This window comes from Buteo buteo, chromosome 24 (genome assembly GCF_964188355.1).
Source record: "Buteo buteo chromosome 24, bButBut1.hap1.1, whole genome shotgun sequence".
NCBI classification, from domain to species: domain Eukaryota; kingdom Metazoa; phylum Chordata; class Aves; order Accipitriformes; family Accipitridae; genus Buteo; species Buteo buteo.
Window position 1 is genome coordinate 7,964,289 of NC_134194.1, and position 13,239 is coordinate 7,977,527.

At 48.3% G+C, this 13,239-nt stretch overlaps 1 protein-coding gene across 4 annotated transcripts in view; it reads left to right on the plus strand.

The window, feature by feature from the left end:
- Positions 1-577: 577 nt before the first annotated feature.
- GRIA1 (glutamate ionotropic receptor AMPA type subunit 1) overlaps positions 578-13,239 on the plus strand; it is a 125,918-nt gene continuing 113,256 nt past the window's right edge. For all 4 annotated transcript variants that reach the window (XM_075057041.1, XM_075057042.1, XM_075057043.1 and 1 more), the window contains exons 1-2: positions 578-659; positions 2,813-2,950. In XM_075057041.1, coding sequence (XP_074913142.1) covers positions 578-659; positions 2,813-2,950 — 220 coding nt within the window. The remainder of the gene's footprint in view (positions 660-2,812; positions 2,951-13,239) is intronic.

The following is a 13,239-nucleotide window of genomic DNA, read 5'->3' on the forward strand; positions in this document are numbered from 1 at the left end:
TCTAGGGGAGTTTAAGCCCTTTCTCTAGAGGGGTTTAAGCCCTTTCTCTAGGGGAGTTTAAGCCCTTTCTCCAGAGGGGTTTAAGCCCTTTCTCTAGGGGAGTTTAAGCCCTTTCTCTAGAGGAGTTTGCCACCTACTGATTCGCAGGTTCCTTCTAGCTCCTGCCAAGAGAAGTTGAGGGGGAAAGCCGGGAATGTTAGGGGTAGGTGGGAATTGCCCTTAGAGCCCCCAGCCGGGACCCCCGGGGGGAATAGCCGGGGCTCGGAGGAGGAGGAGGAGGCGGTGGTTGAGCCCCGACTGGGAGAAGGGGAAGGAGCTGGGTGGAAGCGGCGGGTGTGTGCGTGGTGTGTGTGGCGGGGGAGGGCTGTGGATGAGGAGCGGGCTCGCTCTTTTTCTTTCTTTCTGCCGGGGCTCAGTTTAATCCTGCTGCCAGGCGGTGCGAAGCAGCAGTCTCAGCGCCGGATTCCGAGCGAGGGAGACGCGCAACCCTGAAGGCGCAGCTAAAGAGAGCAGAGCGGGGGAAAAATCAAATCTATGCTTGGAGCTGGGCTTCTTTTTCGCCAATGCAAAAGGGAATATGCAGCACATTTTTGCCTTCTTCTGCACCAGTTTCCTAGGGGCGGTGTTAGGGGCCAATTTCCCCAACAATATCCAGATAGGTGAGTGCAGGGCTCGGGGCCGTTTGGGAGCGATGTGTCCCCTGGCAAGTGGGTGGAGAGGGGGTGATGGGGGCAAACTGACCCGTTCGTTTGCTCGGAAAGGCAAAATGTGTGTGTATATAGACGTGTGTGTGCATGAGGGCGAGCGAGGGGGTGAACTGCGAGGGCTGGATTTGTGCCTCGGTACCAGCTTTGCAAGAGCAGAGATGTATCAATTTGGCTTTGGGGGGAGGGGAAGATTGGAAATAAATGCCTGCACACACACACCGACACAGAGGGAGAAAAGTGCCTCTGAAATGGAGGAAGCACGAAAAAAAATAATATCTGTTTCTTGCTCTGAGAAATGCCTGGGCTGCCATTGTGCGTTGCTGCATTTGCAAAATCAGCGGTCGCATTATACATTTTTGTGAGGATGCTCTCATCTGTAGGTAACTGGGACGAGAGGTAACAAACAGGCGCTCTCTGTTGTTGTTGCTAAAGAATAAGGGCAGAGCTATTGGAGGAGGATTTTGCATTGAAGTCTCTTTTCATTTCATGCTACTTGCTTCCCCTGCGCACCAGCAGTGCCTGTTTGATTCCTTTCTCCCTTCCTGCAACTTCTCAGTGCTCCTCTCCCTTCCTCCCTTCCCAGCTTTATTATTACTCTCCCATTGATCTTTATTGATGATGATTTGTAACCTAGCCCCAAATTCTCTTCCCTTGCATGCCGGTTTTGTTTTTTTTTTCCCACCTCCCTTCTCTTTACAATGCCAATCAGTTGCTAATCCACCAAGTTCAGGCAACTCCTGCCTGAGTCCAGCTGCACAATCCGTGCTTTTACTGCTGTTGATGCAGCATCCCTGTCTCCCTCCCCTTCTGCCTCCCCTTTACCCCGAATTTGTGCAACATCCCAGATTTTTTGCATTTCAACAAACACATATAACAGCTTAACTCAGCTACTAGCATCTCATTCCTCTGACACCCATGATTAGGCTGGGGGGTGGGAGGAACGGGGGAGGTGGGGGGATGTTCGTGCACAAATAGACCTTTCCACCCATCCAGGAGCTGCCCTCTGTACTAAAGACCTGCGAAGTGCCGTTGATAGCCGGTCCTTGCACATTTGTTTCTTCCCCAAGCCATCTGCCCTGGAGGGTGGGCATTGATACTTTCTGCCTCTTTATTTTAATTCTCCCTTGTTGCTAAGTGCTTTGTTTCCCTAATAACAGTCCTCCGTTTAAATGTATATAGATTACAAGACAGTCTGAATTTAATAGCATCTTTCTGGAGGCTGTGAAGGGATCTGCCGCAAGCCAAGTTTCTTGCTAGGGGAGCAGCAGGAAACTTTTCCTAGGGCCAGGTTATGGCAGCACTTAGTTCCAGGTCCACGGAGAAAGGCTCTGAACCTAGGTCCAGCCTGGTCCCAGTTCCTATCCTATTTTTATCATCCTGTGCTTCTGGGCTTGTCTGTACTTCTGCTCAGATCGATCCCTTTGAGGGTCAGGCTTTTGATTTCCTTCCCTCTTTGAATTTGGCCACCGTCACCTGTTAAATTTAGTTTTTTTCCATCCAGCAAACTTCCAGCAGCAGCAGTTGTTTGGCCATGGGTCCCACATCGCTCTGGCTCTCGCAGCCCTGTCCCTACCCACCCAACGCTGCGCCTGTCGGGCCAGTCTGCCCCGTACCCCGGCATCCCATAGGGTGGGGGGAACCCCTGCACCCCTTCTGGAGCAAACCCCTCCTCTTAGCAGGATTTCAACTGAGCCTAATTACAAGTGAGAGGAGGAGGAAGAGAGACTCTCATTCCTCCTTTATGAAGGTAACATTGTCAGCGCTTCCATTTCTCTTTCTTAAAGTTATAGGGGGTGAGGAGGTTGAGCCAAACCCCGTGGTTCATCCTGACCCCGCAGGTTGCCAGGCCCAGGGATGCATCAGGGCTCTGGTATATGATCCCAGCATTACATAATGCACGGGCTGGAAAGGTTTTCTGCTCCCAGCCTGTCCACAGTGGGCATGAACCCCCAGAGTCTTGCATACCGGAGGGTTTCCGAGTGTACTGGCACTCCCTGGGCTGGGGAGCTGAAGCTTCTGCTCACATGAATATTTTGGACCGAAGAGGTTGCTAATATGGGTGTACTTAAGATGTTTCTTCTTGTCGTTCTGTTTTTTCTCCCCAGGGGGGTTATTTCCTAATCAACAGTCCCAGGAACATGCAGCTTTTAGGTTTGCGTTGTCGCAGCTCACGGAACCCCCTAAGCTCCTTCCCCAGATCGACATTGTGAACATTAGCGACAGCTTTGAAATGACATACACCTGTAAGTAGCGGCGTTTGCCGCGGTTTCTCTTACTTTGATTCATTTATTCCTGAGTGGGGGTTTTTTTCTGTCTGAAATATGGGACATCTTGCTCCAAATGTGCAACTCACCTTTAGGGTCTGTGCAAGAAAACCCCAACCACACGGGTGAAGGATTTCTGAATCGTTTTGGTTTGTGCTAAGACATAGGGATGAGGTAGTGCTGCAGTTATTCAGCATGTTTTGCGTTTTCTCTTTCATTGCTTCCGAAGTGGTACAAAACCCCCAACAATTCATTTCATCTTGTTTCTCTGCCCGACTCACTGTGTTCAGGTTTCATTGCCATATTTCCTATAGCCCATTTTCTATATTTACTATAGTACAACAAAGACAGCCCTTTCCACCCACGGGGTGCACGGAAGTCTCTGTTCAGTGTGAACAACTTCTTCAGCCCCAGTTTAGCCATCTGTCCTTGTAATTTAAGAAAGTCCTAGCAGAAAACAGCAGCTTGGTGAAAGTGGAGTCCAGATCCACAATAAGGGGCATGCCTAATAATGACAGAGGTAAGAGAGTTCTAGTTTCAAGTACGAGTGAAATTATTGGCTCTAAAAACAAGTATTAAGAACTGAATTCGCACTGCAGAGTCGATCCTCGGGTGTATCTGCACCCTGCTAAAGCACAGCACTTTAGCTGTGCTGTTCTTGTTATATGATATAGTTGGGAAAAGAAAAAACTGGCTCGCCAGGTAATGCCAAGCTTAGCAGCAACAAGTAAGATCAGGAGGGAGGGAACCAGAGGAAAACAAAACCCATAACACAGTTCTATGGTTGCATTAGGGGCTGTTGCAGCATTTGCTTCCCTTGCAGCGAGCAGCATGGTGCTGTGCACGAGGGGCTCGCACTGCAGGCATGCGATTCACAAAAAATTTCTCAGTTCGACCTGGTGTCAGACAGTGCTTTCACTCTCTGCGCCCGTGTGTGTGTATGAGGACTGTCAGGAGGGACTGGAGGAACCCTTCCCTTTGTAGAGCCTGTTGGATTGTTGTTGGCTCACGTCCGTAGTATCCTTGTGATTCACTGAAACATCCTCTCTGCATGTCATGTGGAGAGTGGGGTAGAGGTGGACACAAACTGTTCTCTCTGCTAAGAAATACACAGGAGAGAAAAATGCTTTCCTGCAAAAAGAACCAGGAATGTACAAGAGGAGAATTAATAAGGCTCTTTGGAAAAACAAAAACAAAAAACTTGTGATTTTTTTCTGTTGGAGGGTTTGCAAATACCAGATTGCAGGAATTTCCTGGGCAGTATGACATAGGAGAGAGAGGTAATAATTTGGCCACGCTTTCTTTGGAGTGTCTAATGACACATCTAAAGATTTTCTGTTTGCCAACTACAAGGTTTCCATCAAGGAAGAGCAACTATTTGAGCTCAGTCCAGTGGCACTTCCTTGGCAGGAAAACGAGACAAATAGAAGAAAAAAGGCAGACCTTGTACCTATCAAGGGAAAGCATCGCCCACCTGGGGTAGAGTTGCTGACTGTGGCTGGGGATGAGCTATTTCAGTGCTGATAGCAGAAAGAAAGCAGGAGCTGCAAGAATATCACTAGAATAAATTCTCCATCTGCACGTAGTTTTCCCTCCCTCTCTACGCCTGCCACTAATGGTTTTGTTTACAGCATTAATGTTGATAGCAAGACCACGATACTAGTTATGCTTCAGAAATCTGTCATTAGTACCACGGGGGCGGGGGTGGTCTCACAAAAGCTGAATGGAAGCAAGACAACCTCCCAAAGGATGTTATATTTGAGCTCTATGTAGGGCACATTGTCCTAGATCAGACCGGCAGAGCACTCGCACAGTCCAACTTCACTTGTCCTCATTTTTCTTTTCTTATAATTAAAAAATTCCTAAGTTCTTCCTGACTATGGAAGGCAGCATTTGTTTTGTAAGTACAAAAGAAGGTGTTATTCCATGTACCCTAGGGGAAAAAAAAAAAAAACCCTACCCAAAAAACCCAGGCTGTTAGGAGACCTGGTTTTAGTACTCTGGGGCTGGAGTGAAACTTTTGCCAGGTATTATCTCCTTCCTCACCTTCCAGCAAATTCCCTTCCTGGTTGCCAAGACTAGATATCAGGAGAAAGATCTGTTTATTTACAGCGAATAAAAACCCCGCCTACGCAGTGGTCCTTATCTTCTGAGAAAAGACTGGCCATGCTACCAGTTAAAAGTACCAGGTTTTGTTCCCATGGAGATAGAGAACACAGCCTTTCCTTGTCATTGGCATTACCTGTTTCTCTGATGGTTAAGTCAAGGGTGTTTGGACCCTGGAAACCTGGTGCTGCCCCTATCAGGGTCTCCAGTAGGACATCTGAGGAAGACTAGGAGGTCCCAGCCCCATGGCAAGTCCTGCCTCGTGCTAGGATCCGGCCTCGTGTGCTAGATGTAGTCCTTACGGCAAGTGCCTGAAGCAGCATCATTCAAAATACAGAATATATATTAAGAATCAGTGGTGATGGCAGAAGCAAAAAACCTTGTTGGGCAGCTTGCAGGGGGATGATGAAGTGGCGGGATGAACTGCAGCAAAATGACAGCACCCTGTCTAAGTAGATCGTATGCAAAATGTATCTCGGCATCAACTGTGACACTGTCTACCTCTGCCTGACATATCTCTGCTTACCAGTTAGGATGAGCAAGCTTTGGTGTGACACTGGGTGAATTTACAGTATGAGATGCACCCATCTGTGCGCAGGTGACAGCGATAGGGAGCTGTTAATGATGTGCTAGTGATGATCGTAAATTGGTAACAATAATACCCATGAAAGTGATAAATCTGTAAAATATCAGGAGGCTGCTGTTCTTGCTGGGCTGTCGCTGTGACAGCCCGGCAATAACTTTTGCTTTTCTGATGCTTCCAGTTGTGGACTTTTTATCGTTACGCAGTGATACGTGTGGGGCAACGTCGATCTGTGGATCCTGTGGTCCCTGTGCATAACACGTCAGTAGAGTATGATTTTAAGCAAACCATAACCATTAAGAAAGCAAAAATAGGTAGTAGATACAAAGCGCGGTAACCTCATATTCGATGTGTGTGGTTGATGCTAATGTTGTTTCATCACTGAAACATGGGCACATTTCAATAACTGAAATATCTTTCTGAATTCATTCCATCCCACAGAATAGAAAGTAATGAACAGGCTCTGTGTGTGCAGCTGGGTGCGTGGTGTGGCTTACCGGTATGAAAATACACACCTGCCACTTTGAGTGTTCTTAACTAAAGGTTAGGAGAGTTTATATTTTTGTGCCCTTTCTTCAAAGGCCAAGGCAATTGTTTAGAGGGAAGGTGAATTCAGAGTCCTTCCTTTAGCAGAAGTATATAGCAGCGCAAGGTGACTATAGTGGGTAAAATGTTGGTGTGGCGTAGCTGAAAGGTTTGCCTAGTGACGTAGCAGAGCAAACCCCTTCTGATCAGCTTTAAAGACATGTTCGGAGGTTCTGTCTTCAGCCATGTTTGGAAAAAAGCTTTACAGCCTCAACACAGTCGCTAGAAAACTCTGCCTTACTGGGTTTTGCCTTGAGTGACGGCTCTTGGGGCAGACCTGACTCGGCAGAGTTGATGCTGCAGGTCAGAGCTGAGAGGTGGAGGAAGAGGGGTGCTCTCTGCCAGATGCAAGGATGCAGGAGGTCTGAAGCTTAGGAGAGAGCTGCAAATTCCTACCCCTGGGAGGTCTGCAGTGGGCACAAGCACCGTGTCCTGTTGGCAGCAAAGGGATGAGAGGTTGCTTACTTGAGACAACCAGTGCTGAGAGTAGTTTTCTCTTACTCTTCATCTCGGTTTCCATTCGTGCACATGTAATGCACATCTCCGTCCTGTGCACAGCCCAGCTCCTTGGGGAATACGAGTTGTTTCAGCCACGGCTCCATAGCTTTATTTAATTTGTGGTGCAGAGACTCCTGCTTTCAGCCTCTGGCTGGAGTCCCCAGGTGAGCCCCGGCAGCATCAGGCAGACGGTGGTGGTTGCTCTCGATACCCGGGGACGAGGATGGCTCAGTGACAAACTTCCCTGGCAGTGACCCGGGAGACGTGTCCTGCTGAGAGGGACTCGCGGAAGGTGAGTCACCAGCTTGGTAAATGTGTCCCTGCAAAACTCAGGCTGCTTTGCAGGGATGACCAGCGACTAAAAAAACCTCGGTTCATCACTGAGCCCTGTAGCTTTGCTGCTGCAGCCATCAGCTTTTGCATGCTTAGGTGTTGGAAAAAGGCCGAAAAACAATGAATTATTTATCCCTCTCCTTCCATGTATGCACAGCTACAGTTACGGTGGGGTCCTCATGCTGAGTACTGGCTGGGGTGCTGCTAGCATATCAACAGTTGAATCAGTTCTGCATATTAGAAAATGAACATGTAGTTTGGAGTCTGTTCATATTTTATGAAGGCCTCCCAGCACCAATTAGAGAGGGATTTGTAGCGATCACTCACTCTGTGCTTATGTTCTTATCAAGCAGCAAGCTTAGATCCAGATCAGCTATGAAATGAAGTATTTCTTTTTCTTCTTTTTCTTGGATACTTATGTATATAGATAGAGTATTTCTGGAGATTACTTTTTATCTCTTAAATTACCTCTCAGAGACAGGAAGGAATAGGCACACATTTGAATGTTCTCAAACGAGGATCTAAATTTGGCTTAATTAAACAATTATTGCATGTTGTATTTAAAGGAAGCTTCTTTGTTGACAAACATATGATGGTCGCCATTTCTTGGAAAGGTGTTGCTGTAATTATTCCAGCAGCAATCAATTAAAATGCAATTTTTATAATTAAACTTCCACAGTCTAAATAAGCCCAGCCCTGTAATAGTATGTAATTGTTGTGGTGTTGGTAGACTTGTTTTTATTTTCACAGTGTCAGAAATCTCATATAAATGCTTTGGGATTTTTTTTCCCCTGCAGAGCTCAGGATGCTAGCTACGACTATTTAATGTGAGTTAAACCAACAGAAACATGGATTTAATGATCAGATGCGGTCTGATCAACACACCATAGGTACTACAAGGAAATACATCTCCTTAGATTTTGTAATAGGAAAAGATGTGATGCAGGCAGATGAATCATAGAGCATCAGTTCACATTAGATCAAACCGAGGTTAAGGATGCTCAGTTTCTGGCAGGGAAGGGCTGTAGCTTTCTAGGAAGTGCATGTTTGTTTAGTGAGATGCCAGCACCTTACAGAGTCAGGTCCAGCCCTAAGAAGGGTGCTGATGGGTGAAATCCTGCCAAACTGGGAGGAAGTGGTCCTGGGGGTGACACCAGCCTCCTGTGTCCAAGGTCTCTGCAGGGGGACTGGGGGGAGCACCGGGTGCTCAGCAGTCACAGCCGCTGCTGCAGAAGGTGGGAGCTTTTCCCATATGCTTTCCCCAAGAAAGAAAAGCATTTAAAATATGAGTGCTGAGCCATTTCCTCAGCTATGGCTGCCGGGACAGGGCAGGTTGTCTGTCTGCCTTCACGGATCTGGACACAGAGAGCCTTGGGTGATGGTGGGCCAATACCATCCGCAGGGACGCTGATGGGGCTCCACTGTCGTTTGGCGAAGGCAGCCCTGCCGAGAGGCTGGCAGTGCACGCCAGGCATCAGGAACGGGTTTCCCCCGGTCTTGTGTGTCCATTTCTCTCCAAAGGGCATGGGGGCTCTTACTCTTTGCATGACTATTTTTACATATTTCATTTTTATCCTGGGCTGTGGGAGTGGTGCCTGGGGAGAAAAGCTGATATGACGCAATTAGGGAAAATCAGAGGAGGAATAAGGGGAATTTCACACCTGCAAATCTATCTGCTCATCTGGAAAGGATCCCAAATACTCATTGGTGACAAGCAATAAAGAAAGTGAAGAAGCAAAATTTGGGCTCTGCAGCAGGCAGAGAAGGGATTTGAGAAACAGTGAGCAGCAGAGGCCAGACCTGTCCGTTGTGTGACAGTCACAGTTTTCACTCACAGCTTATCCTTTCTTCTCTAAAAATAAAGCTTTTCATGTGATAGGGATCCTACTAAGCCAGAAACACACCGGCTTTATTTTTTGGCATATTCGCAAGGTGAGAGTGGAAATCTTCATGTGGCTGCAAGGAAGGCAGCGTGGGGAAGCACGCTGTTCCTTTCCAAAACTCTAGTGGGAATTTTAGATATATACGTTTACATTTCCCTTAATAGGGTTAGGGCCCCAAAGGCAACAGCTCTCTGCCAGTAGAAATGGAAACAGTCCTGGTTAGCTTCAGCAACAAGTGGAGCTCAGAGCAAACACAAAATCAACATGCTCCTTAAAGAGGCAATAAGTCAGGGAGACTTTAATATTCTGCAGATCCAAATTCTCCGGGGTGCGGTATTAACACAAGTCTGAAGACAAAGATGCATTTATTTCAACTGCGTTCCTTTAAAGAGAGATGGGGTTTTACTTCGCTGCTTTTAGTTGTGTAGGACTGAAACAGGATAACGTTTTTCCCCATGAAAAGTGCCGTCTGGTAGAGCGTGGGCTGTCCTTTGGGAGGGTACAAGGACTCCTGGGGAAGTCAGATATTAGGCAAGATGCAGAAGAAGGGCCGAACTGAGCCATTAGCAATCCACCATAATCCCAGCAAAAAAATATTTCAAAATAATACTGAATGGTTAGAATAATAACAGCATGCTATCTGGCAGAAACTGTTCCCTGCTCACCTGCTGAACTGATCTCTCATTAGCTTACACAGTAACGAGACTCTAGTTGTTTTTTCTCATGCTGCCCTTTAGGAGCCAGACCCACTTGTTCCCTCTGGGGCATTCTTAAAAAAAACCAACCCACCACAACACCAAAGGACAAAAATAACCCCAGCAACTTTGATTCTTTTTATTAATGTATATCAGATTTTTTCTCTGTTCTCTGCAAACCACACCCTTGTCAACTCGTCCAGGGTTGCAGTTTGGGACGAGACGTGCTTATGCATTGCAGGACTGATTGATCCCCTGAGGAAATAGCAGTGAGAGGCAATGAAGAGGCGAGTAACAGCTACAAATTGCCATATTTTGACTTCTTCAAGAGGGTCTTTTCATTTTTTGACTTTATTTGTTTTTGACAGGGTGGAGGAGTGCAAAAGAAAACAACTGATGTCTAAGACTGAGATGTAACATACAACTGATGGCAGGATTCTTGTGTGGATATAGCATATGTGTCTGCATCTCTCTATATGCTATGGGAGTCTTGGCTTTGATTTAATAAGTGAAGTCCTGTAACTATGCTAATGGAGATGAAGTGGGAGGGAGATGAAAGATTGAGGACTGGAGGGTTGGAGGGAGACATACAGAAGCTGCTGTAGGTAACCTGGATGCAGCGTTGAAGGATCTCACATGAAAGGGAGGGCTATTTCTCAACTCCCTGCCCTCCCAAACACTTTGCTTTGATCTTTGCTAGCGGTAAGCTTCCACGAGCAAAAGACATCAGTGACTACACTGGTTCAGATGTGGTTTTTCTCCCGCTGGCCTGCCAATATCCCCTGAGTGCCCCGAGCCTTGTTAGCTTTCCTTCCACGCAGCACCCACACCCCATTCAGCACCATCCACGAGAAGGAGGACGGTGTTGCTATTCTGGCAGGTGAGAGCCGAAAAAATTAGCAGCGAGCATGGGAGCTCGTGGGGAGGGTGCGGGTGAGCAAAGTCCAACAGAGAGCACACGGAGCAGGGAGAAACGCTGGGTCAGGAGCAGCACTTGGAGCCGGCATAGGGAAGGGAACAGGGAGCAGCTCTAGAGGGACTGTGGACATGCCATAGCTGGAGTTTTCCTTTGTCTTTTTCCAGCCCTTCGCTAAGCCAGGGGAGGTTTTGCTTTCTGAGGGCTCGGTCTCCTGCCCAAACATGAGCTGGAGCCTGCTGGTGTCTCCCATCTGGCCAGCACCGTCGCTCGGCTCGCTCCTCGCCTCCCTCTTCCTTGCTGCAACTGCTGCAGAGCCAAACCTCGGTGCTTAGGGCAGGGAATCCCCTGCACGCGGAGTAGTTATTGCGAACTGCCAGCGTGTTTAACAGCCTGCAGCCCTCTCGCCGCTGCGACAGTCTCAACATGCCGCTGCCCTTTCCCCTCAGTCAGCCTTGTGCAGCAGAATGCCTCGTATCCTTATCGCATGATGAGCGCGTACCATTTATCCATGGCTTGTTGCATGATGCACGGGAGCGGGCGGCTGCGTGTTGGTCCTGAGATGGGACCGTTTGGCCAGGGAAAAGGGAGACAACGAATGCTGAGATGTAGAACATGGTGGGGTGAAGGTGAGCTGGAAAGGAGGCTCTTTCTGGAGCGCGTGTGGCAGGGGAGGCTTGAGGGTGGCCACCCGATGGGTGTCTAGCAGGGACCCAGATCAGCGGGGAAATGGGGGCAGGTTTGGGCTGTCAGCAAAGGGCTGAAGCGGCCGGTGGAGCTGCAGCTGAGAAAGAGGCCTGGCCTGCAGGGAGTTCAGGAGAAACGTCTTTGTGCAGAAGGTGATTAATGTCTTTAATGAACTACCAAAGGAAGTAATAGAAAGCCAAACCACATACGGCTGCAGTGGGGGAAGGGGCTGAGGGGATGCTGTTGTTGCAGGCAAGGATGAGGAAGGGAGCTGCGGTGCAGCCCATGCAGCGATGCCGTTTCCAGTTCACTGTCCCAGAAAAACAGTCGGGCACAGCAGCTGTCCCTAGTCCGTCCTGAGCAACGGCAGAGCTGAGTGCACTTCACAGATTTAATCAGAATTAATTCAGTCTTCCAGCCTGTCCTGGTTCTCGGGTCTTTTCTGCTCAGCTTGTTACAGCTGTGCCAACCAAAACCCACTGTCTGCAGCTTTGAGGTGTGGGGATGGTAATCTGGGAGTCCCCGTGCTCCTTTCCCGTGGGGACAGCAAAGGCAGAGGCCTTGAGGAGAGCGGAGCGTTGCTGGAGGCTGGGACCTGGATTAGCCTAGGCTGACAGGCGTTAGGGGTCATCACTTGTTTGAGAACCCATAAGGAATGTGGGGATAAAGTCAGGCAGATTTCTAACATTGAGTTATCTATATCGTAACATCCTCCCCCTTAGCAGCCTCACGTACCAGACTCAGCAGAGCCCTCAGGGGGAGCAGATACCAACACCTCTCCTGAACCTGCTGAGCCCCACATGGTCCTGAGACTTGCACGAGGTCACCCATTTTCAGTCACTCGCTGACTAGAAAACCAACTCTTCATGTTCCCAGATGTGCCCATGTTTATGTGCTAATAATTAGGGAGACAGTGAGTTCACCGTACAGCCCCCAGGTAGGAGGTGAGATAGCTCCAGCATTTCTACCCCTGCTCCCAGAGCAACCACACACCTTCAGAGATGAGCCCTTCCCCAAAAAGCCCATATCACCTCTTGTTCTGGAGTAACTAGTGCTAGTTTGGGGTACAGGCTTGCTCTGTCAAAGAGGAAACACATTCAAACATCATCACAGTTTTAGTGAGGCTTAACAGTCACGCTGAAGTGGGAAAACCAACGCACAGCATCTCAGATAGCAGCTGTCAGTTAAGAGACCATTCCCAAACTTCTCCTCTTTGCTTGGGAAGCTTTAGCCCACCAAAGCTTGCTCTCAAGTGAAGCCCTTACATGTGCCCTCAGCACAAATGCTGGATGCACTGTGCCCTAATTGAACTTTTCCTTCCTTTGCAAAATGCCAGGTAGGTAAAGCAACAGGATTCCATGCTCATCAGGTCAGTTCTGCTTTGCTAGATGTCTGTGGAGGGACAGAGCAAGAGAGGGGAAGAACCAAGGCCAAGCTTGACCCAGGGTGCTCATGCCATGTTGCTGCTTACATGCCTTAGCAGCGTCCTTAAGCAGCAGGTCCTAAGTCCTCAAAGCATGAAGAAGGGAATTTGTCCCCTCTGACTTCTCTGGCTAAGGGATTAGTTGCTCTCGTCTAAGCTACTCATCAAGGTTACCTCTGTAATCAGCGGAGAGCTCTCCAGTGAGCAATCCTTCCAAACTGTTTTAGACACCCATCTCGGTACGGGAGGAGTTGCCCTCCGGAGGTGCCTGCTTATCTCCCATGTCATACAGAAAGCCAAGGTGACAAACTTGGCTTAGGCAGCTTACCATGAGACCCTGAGAGGTAGGGGAGATGAATCCTACCCCAAAGTGTCTGCAGCTGTATTATGTATGTCCTTCTGCTAATTCCTCAATACTCTGCTGAAGGTGATACCTCAGCGGTACCAAACATTTTCCTGCTCTCCCTGCGAGCAGCCTGTAAAGGCTTTGATAAAAGCAGGCATCACGTTGCAAACAGGCAGTTTGCAGTTGTGCTATTCTGATGTGTTGCTAAGAAGT